The sequence below is a fragment of the Talpa europaea genome (assembly GCF_964194135.1).
Source record: "Talpa europaea genome assembly, chromosome: 9".
In the NCBI taxonomy this organism is placed as follows: domain Eukaryota; kingdom Metazoa; phylum Chordata; class Mammalia; order Eulipotyphla; family Talpidae; genus Talpa; species Talpa europaea.
The window spans coordinates 100,949,597-100,957,808 of NC_140076.1; the positions used below are offsets into that span (position 1 = coordinate 100,949,597).

The window sequence follows — 8,212 nt, forward strand, 5'->3', positions numbered from 1 at the left end:
TATCAAGGGTAAAAGACAGATATCAGATAGTGAAATGTGGAGTAAGAACTGTGATTTACTGTGAGATATATAATGAAAAGGGACGCTTACCCTGTCTGGAGATTCAGTAAAGGATTGCTGGCTGTGGTAACAGCTGATGGTCCATTAGAAGATAAGCAACAAGAGTGAGTCAGCTGGAGGCAGAACAGAAGAGGTGAATGGAGGGGGCAGAGGAGAAAATGCCTGGCAGGAGAAGCAGTGTCTGCATGCTAGATCACAGTGAAGGCAGTCTATCCAGGGAACTTGGGGTGTTTTGTATAACTGGGGCATCCAGTGGAAAATTGTAGATCATTGGTACCTGCTCAAACACCAAGTTTTGAAGAGTTTTATAAGTCAAGTCAAGGGATTTTGGCTTTCTGGGAACCCAAGAAAGATGACCTGATTTATTTATTTATTTTTTTAAAGATTTGTTTTTTATTGGGCCTCCCCTGGTGGCACAGCAGTTGAGTGCAGGGCTGTGAGGCTGCCCGCAGCCTCTGCAGCGCCGGTCTGTTCTCCAGCCACTGGCGAGGGTCCCACAAAAAAGAAAAAAGATTTGTTTTTTATTTATACAATAGCTGGGGTACAGGCCAGAGGCATGGGATGGTGAGAGGTTTCACCGGAGACAGGGTGGGCAATAGAACAGGCAGACAGACCAAAAGCACTGCTGAGGGGAGCAGCGGGTGTGACAGGAGAGGTCTGCCGCGCCATGTGGGAATCTCCCTGGCCTGCTGGAAATCAAACCCATGCTGCAGAGGCTGCGGACAGCTTCACAGCGCTGCGCTCAACTGGCTGTGCCACTGGGGAGGCCCAAGATGACCTGATTTAAACTGTGAAGCAACACGATTAGATATTTTAGATTTCTCTGGAGTCTTTTCAGAATTTGAATTTTAAGGAATAAGATTAGAAGATGCTACCAGTTGTCAAAGATCAGAAGCAATGTTGACTTCCCTAGAGCTATGGCAGGGTAGAAAGAGAGGATAGGTTTCCAACATAGAGAAGTAGAATCTAAGGACAGGCAAGGAATGAATGCCAGGTGCAGGGAAGGAAAGTGACTAAGCACAGTGGGATCATGGTTAAGAGCAAGACTTTGGATCCCAACTGTGCCACTTGTTTACCAAGAGACTTTGGAGAAGGAATTTTGATTTGTGCCTCTGCCTCCTCATGTGCAAAGCAGAGCATGCAATCTGGGCTCCCTCTTCGGTCATATGAGCTGAGTTAATGTCTGAAAAGTTCTTAGTGTTGACGGCTGTCACCACTGTTAGGATGTGCCGTGACCCCTTTAATGTTTTTCTTGCCCTGCTTGATTGCTCTCCTGTGACCCTTTGCCAATTTTCCTCCACAAAGATTGAGTTCTTCCCCACAAGGATCTGCATTGACTTTGAAGCCCTCAAAAGTGGCATCATCCCCTTCAGCAACAGCCAAGAGGATCAGCAGAGGCTCTTTGTCCACAGGTGCCAGTGTAAGAAGGTAATCTAGTCTCTCTCTTCAGAGGTTCTGATGGGAGGTAAAGGAAATCTGCAGTAGACATTGAGCTTGATTGAAGTTTGTCAGAACCAAGGACTAGGGAGAAGAGGACCCACAAGGAGCTCTCTGACCCTCTGTGGCCTTCTCTTGTCCTTCCTTCCATGTGGAAGGAAGACTGGCTAGCATCCGTCTCCATAGTCTTATCTCAAGCTTCCCAAACATGATCCAGAAAACAGTTCAGTTGCACAAACTAATGATGTATGGGATTATCATTTCCCCTTGGATCTGTATGGGCAGAACTCAAATGGGTAGGGACATTCGATGGAGTCATGTGATTGAATAACTCTAAGTTAAATCTTATATTTAAGTCTGGCTTTTACCCTGTCATTTTTGAGTCCTGTGAATTTATTTCCTGCTTCAGGACAAATAGAAATACCAGATGTTCTACTTCAGGTCTCTGGGCAAAGTGTTCTAGCCAGCTTCTTAGGTCTAAACTGCTTTTGAGAGAGGAATTTGACAGTGTGACTAGAGGCCATGTGGGATAACATCTCCAAAAAGTGGAAGAAGCTATTCTGTCACCCTCTGCATTGATCAGAACTGTCTTCATCAAGTTCCCGTAATGTCATAAATGTGTTCTAGAAACATGAACTCTGTGTGAGCATACATTGTTGTCTGTGTTTTCCCCCTCACCTGTGTTTTCCATTCAGCTTTTCCATAAACACCCGGCTAGCCAGTTCTCTAGGGAATTTGAACGCTGCAACAGAGGATCCAGAGAACAAAAAGAGCTCCTCATCCTCAAAGGCGGGTTTCATAGCTACCCCCTTCATCAACCTCTTGAATGGCAGCTCCCAGCCACCTTCTAGAAATTTCTCTGAGCTCAACAACAACCAGTATAGCAGAAGCAACAGCGGCAGCGGCAACGCCCTGAACAGCCAGCCGACCCCCCTCAGCACCAAGACAGAGGAGCACACCGCTGTCCTTCGACCCTCCTACACAGGCCTCTCCTCCTCGTCATCGAGATTCCTGAGCCGGTCAATCCCCGTAAGTTTGCAGACACCACCTCTTGGTCCTCAGAACCCCGAGCGCAACGTTTGTGCTTTGCCTTCCCAGCCAAAGCTGCCACCAAAGAAATTTAATAGCAGCAAGGAAACCTTCTGAGTGATGCCCTCCCTCTGGGCTGTGAAACTGTCTATGCACGACCATTCTGTTGGCTCCTCTTCAAGTAAATGCCAAGTTGAAATCTGGTTTTCCTCCTTTTTCTTCTCCTTCCCTCCCCTCTGCTTCCCCAACTGCTTCTTAAAGTGATTTCCCTTAGAAGGGAATCCATTTTCATTGCCTTCCTGATGGATGCTGTTGACTTAAGTTACTTTTCAGTTATGTTCTCAAATCTTTTGGAATCTGTGCAAAGTCATATAATAGATGGTATTTGCTTTGGGTGTGGTGGGGTTAGAAATTTATGAATTTTTCTCCATCATATATTAAGGAATAAATTTTAGAATATTTAAATGTGGAAGATGCAGATTGAGCTTTGAACTAAAAATCTAGGACTAAGCTTCAGCTTCTTAACTATGTCACCGCCTGCAGGCAACTGAGTCAGAATGAATGGCAAATGGCAAGTGCTTATAAGGAAGGTTTATAGGTAGGTATCTGGGATGTGAGAGGCGAAGGCAAAGTAAACAGGAAGATGTTTAAAAGGAGCCATCACAGTTAATAGAGAGAAGATCTCCAAATGCATTTAACCATGAGTTCTTTTAGATTACCAAGCCCTTTTTTAATTATTAGTCATCCCTCTTGGGGTAAAATCTCCTGATATTGATCAATTTAATTGCATATTTTGATAGCCTCAAAGGAAAGTGAGATCTGTAGGAATGTGAATTTTTCATTTGAGAGGAGCAAGGGCAAACTAGGAAAGAGAAATAGATTCCACAGGTCCAGGAAATATCAGCCAGTGTTGTGGGCGGGGGGGTGTGGGGGTCACACTGGCTGTGCTCAGGGCACCATTGAGGTCTGGGTGTCCTGGGGGGCTGTAGGCAGGCAGGCTTCTCTTATTCTCCAAACATTTCCTCAGCCATTTTTCTGGAGCCATTGGAGGGGAAAGAGCTGGTGGTCGTGTGCCTCTTGTGGCTCACACAGCAAAGCCCCAGCCCCATGGGGTGTTAGTCATTGAGACCCACTTTCCTTGGAGGACAGTTTAGAAGCCACTTTTCTAACATGAGGATGCAGGGTGTGCATATGTGTAAAAAACGTGGCGGGGGGGCTGGTTGGATTTATTACCACTCCTATCTCTACCTCTTTTCAGAGTTGTTTTTCTCTCTATCACACAAATGTCTTTGACATAAATTTTCCTATATGACTTTATACCAGGGATGCTTTTCAACTTTTCTTTAGATCCTGTGGATTAGGGCTCCAGGTAATGAGCCACCTCCCTTAACTTGACTCTAATCCAACTCTGTTCTGGGTTTATGTCTATGACTAAAGCTTCAATGTGCGTAACTGGGGAGCAGATGGAAACTGATGGAGAATTCACATTCTCGTAACTGGGTTTACAAGTCATATTTTCCCAGCAGGGTTGACATTTGTCAGTATTTTCATATACTGATGGTGGGTCAGTTTGTTTTTTATACCAGAGTGCATGCAGCTCCATTTTCAGAAAAGCGATATAAATATAGATATACAGAAAATGATAAAATCTGGCAAATTTCACAGCTGAAGAATTTGTGTTATTCACATTTATGAGTGGAATACCACAAACATTGGTAACTAGACAAGAATAACATACTACTTTTCCTGGATCTCCGTTTTCCCTCTTTGCTGGTAGAAACATGGGGGCTTGCTCTATATTGTTGCTTCCCTTCCCCCCATGTTTATATAACTCGACGCTGGTTTCAGTCCATATTTTGTTATTTTTCTTCACCTCTCCCCCTCTTCTGGCCTGAATTGAGTGCTTTTCCAATAATTAAATTGAAAGCAATAGTCTGTGTGGGCAGCTGCTTCTCTTCCCCTCTTCTGCCTCTTAAACTTGTCATCTTATTGTAAAGAAAAGCCTTTATAAATAGAATTGCCAGCGTGACAACATTTTCCTCCTCTCACCCTCCCAGGAAGTAAAAAGTGGCAGGTCTCCCCAAGCTGGTTCCTGTTCACCTCTATCTTTGCTTAGAAAACCTCTGGGAGAGCACATCTCTGAGTCCTACCCCTGATGCTTGCTGGTGGCAAGTCTACATTAAGGTGGAAATTCCCATTTTTTGTGGAATAAAGGAGGAGGTTGTGAATTTTTGCCTTTTGTTGGTCCAATATGGCTTTTCTATTGCTGTGGGGAGTTCTTGTCTAAGTAAGACGGCCCCTCATTCCAGTGGTTCTGAAGAAATGGGCCTTATGACTTCTGAAGAACTGAACTGTTGTTAAATCCTTAGGTAGGACCAAACGCCTACAGGACAACAACATCCTCCAGGCACCTTTAAGAAAGACCCAGGAACTCGTAGGGTTGGGGATGATGGGTGTTTAGAGGGAGTCTAATGTTTTAAAAGCTGCAATTAGCATCTCTTTTGAAAGCTGCAATTGTCTCTCACTTTATGCAGCAGTTCAGCCCCCAGAAAAATGTAAAAATGATTTCCTTGTTCTGTCATGAAATGCTTGAACGCAGAAAACAAGAACAAATGTTAAAGAATCCTTATGGTTGTGACAAGAGATTGAGAAACATTCAGATTTGATTTTTATTTATTTGGCCTCTTCTTTCAGTCTGGAGGTTCCCACTGGCCAGAGCAGCACACAAAGCTTCATTCTTGGTGACCCACTTACTGTAAAAATCAGTTTCCCCTCCTTGACATGCAGAGGAATTTTCAAATGCTTAAGAAATGAGGGACGTGTGATGATGGTGTGGGTGGAGTGGAAGTATTTTATTAAATTGAAATTACTTGAGGTATCTGCCTTGAATATTTGCTCTGTTTTATTTTTAAGAGACTTACCACTGAATTGCTCCTCATCTTGATTGTCCTTACCTGACCCCGCCAGTCTGAGTTAGGTCATGATGCTTCCCCTGGGTTCTTGTGTACTCGGCCTTGGTCTTCTTCAAAAGACTCTTCTCATTACATTTCTGTCATCTGTTCACCTGACAGTATCCTTCCCTAGACGATAAGCTCTATGAGGGCAGGGATGGTGCTTCTGGTTTTTATAGTTGTATCCTCTGTGCCTCGCACTTGGCATGCACTGGGTAAGTATGTCTTGAATGGACATAAGATATAGTAACAATTATTACTTCCATATTAAAGACAAATAAATTGAGGGTTTCAGAGGTTAATTTTTTTTTGCCCCCAAACTAGCTTGGTTTGACTCCAAAAACCATATTCTTTTGATTACATTATCTCATGTATATACTGTGGTTGTGTTTAAAATATAGGAGTAGCTAAAAGAGATCTCATTTTGCCAAAAAGGGTCAAGGAAAGCCTTGAAGAAGGGCTGACATTTTGGTAGGGCTTTGGAGGATGAGTGGTATCCTGCAAGGAATCTGGTGAGGATAATAAGAAAAGAGATGGAAACAAGAAGTCTTAGTGCTGTATTTAAGCTCTTAGGTTCTGAAGACAGGCAGATTTAAGTTCAATCCTTCTTTGTCACTTCTTCAGGTGGATGCTTTGGCCCCACCTCTCTGGACCTCAGTAAAATGGGGACAATAATAATCAGGGGTAGCTCCAGGTTTCCTGTACGCTTACATTTTGGTGAGGCCTGTTTAAAATGCAGCATAAAATGTTTTTTGGTAAATTTTATACGAACATGTCTGTGCTTTCAAAAGGTTTTGTGAGATGGGGGGTTGAGTTTATGTGGTAATGATAATACCTGTGCAATAGGGTGGTTATGATGATTGATAGAAATCATTTGAAGTTGTTTACACAGGGCCTAGTGCTGAATTATCTGTTAGCTCTTCAGAGCTTTTTTTAAGTGCAGTGAGTGTTGGGTGCCGCTAACACTGGAGTGAAGGGAGTTTAGGTAACTAGAAAATTAAGCTGATGCCAAACTGACAAGTGGGTTGTGCGTTACGGGAATCTTGTAAGCAGGAGTGACTTGACCAGATATGAAGATAATCCTGGCAGTCGTGTGGATGTAGCTCTTGGGAGAAAACCTGAAGGCAGGAAGTCTAGTTTGAACCCTGTTCCCTGTCCTCAGTTCCTGCTTCAGCAGGTATCATTAGGTTAATACTGTGCTTGTAAACAATACTCTGCTTGTCTACACATACCAGTATGGATACAGTTAATCATATATGACTGATAGCTTTAGCATCTCTTTATTCTTAAATTTTTAAATGATATTTTTATTTTTATAAATGGTATTTTTATTTTTATTAATACAAACTTAGTCACAAAAAAATTATGGTCCTTAGTAAACATTTTCTCTTTTTTTTTTAAACAACCTTTGAGTATGACTTGAATTCTCATTTTCTCTTGGACAAAATGGTGTTACATTTATCTTTGCTATATGGGAGAGTAGCCTTTTAGAACAAGTTTTTATTATATTGACCTGTAAGGCATAAATATATGTAATGATAAATTGTCCTGTAATAAGGTTATTTTGAAAGCTGTTTTTTTATAATTACAATATCTTTTATGAGTTAAAATTATTATCAAGTCATAGCTTATTCACTTTTATATCTTTTTTTTTTAAAGTGGTTTTATTTATTTATTTATTCGAGAAGATTTATTTATTTATTTATACATGCACTGGGTACAGTCAGAAGCGCGGGAGGGTGAGAGAATTCGCCAGAGTCAGAGCAGGGAGCAGAGCAGGCAGAAGGACCGAAGTACACTGCTGAGGGGAGCAGCGGGCGGCAGGAGAGGTCTGCGCACCATGTGGGACCCTCCTCCGGTGGCCGGGGAGCAGCCGGGGATCAAACCGGCACTGCAGAGGCTGCGGGCAGCTTCGCAACCCAGCGCTCAACCGCTGTGCCACCGGGGAGGCCCCACTTTTATATCTTGATCTTCAAATATTTCTGAGAATGTTCTCATGGTGATGATGCAGGTTATGCCAATGATGTCATTCATTGTCTAGGAATTTTGCCCATTTTCTTTGTTCTGCTTTCTCTTTTCCTTTGGTTGTGTTTGCATCTTTGATAATCTTCCTAACTCAGTTTCTAATTAGTTCATACTTTAAAGTAGATCTCTGTGGATACAGAGAGTAAAGTAGCATCTACCAGAAAATAAACATTTTTGACTTTGTATCTGGCTGTCCAACTCAGTTCATAAGTGAATGGTATGGTTGCATTCAATAAAACTTTTATTATTTATAAGATTTATTTATTATGCATATAAGAACTAGGGTACAGGCCAAAGGTGCAGGGCGGGGGGTGAGGGGATTCACCAGAGATAGAGTGGGGAGCAGAACAGGCAGACTGACTAAAATACACTGCTGAGGGGAGGAGCAGGCAAGTCAGGAGAGGTTTGCTGTGCCATGTGGATAGCTCCATGGCCAGCCAGGGATCGAACTCATGCTGCAGAGGCTGCGGATAGCTTCTCAGTGCTCTGCTTCACTCCTTGTGCCACCAGGGAGGCTCCAATAAAACTTTTACTTACAAAAATAGACATGGGCTGAACTGGGCGCATGGGCTATTGTTTGCAACCTCTGCTTTCAAGCATTGTCAGGTAATGCCGACTCCATCATCTTACACCCCTGTTCATAAATGACCTGTGATCTCCTAACACAAGATTATTGAATTCTGAATCTCTTTGCCTGCCCTCTGTACCTT

At 42.8% G+C, this 8,212-nt stretch overlaps 1 protein-coding gene across 3 annotated transcripts in view; it reads left to right on the plus strand.

Annotated features, from left to right (window-relative positions):
• The window catches only part of CDC14A (cell division cycle 14A), a gene marked incomplete at both ends in the record, with an annotated part of 137,184 nt that extends 134,541 nt beyond the window's left edge, over nt 1-2,643 (plus strand). For all 3 annotated transcript variants that reach the window (XM_084241615.1, XM_084241616.1, XM_084241617.1), the window contains 2 exons: nt 1,366-1,488; nt 2,193-2,643. In XM_084241615.1, the coding sequence (XP_084097741.1) occupies nt 1,366-1,488; nt 2,193-2,643 (574 nt within the window). The remainder of the gene's footprint in view (nt 1-1,365; nt 1,489-2,192) is intronic.
• Nucleotides 2,644-8,212: the final 5,569 nt, after the last annotated feature.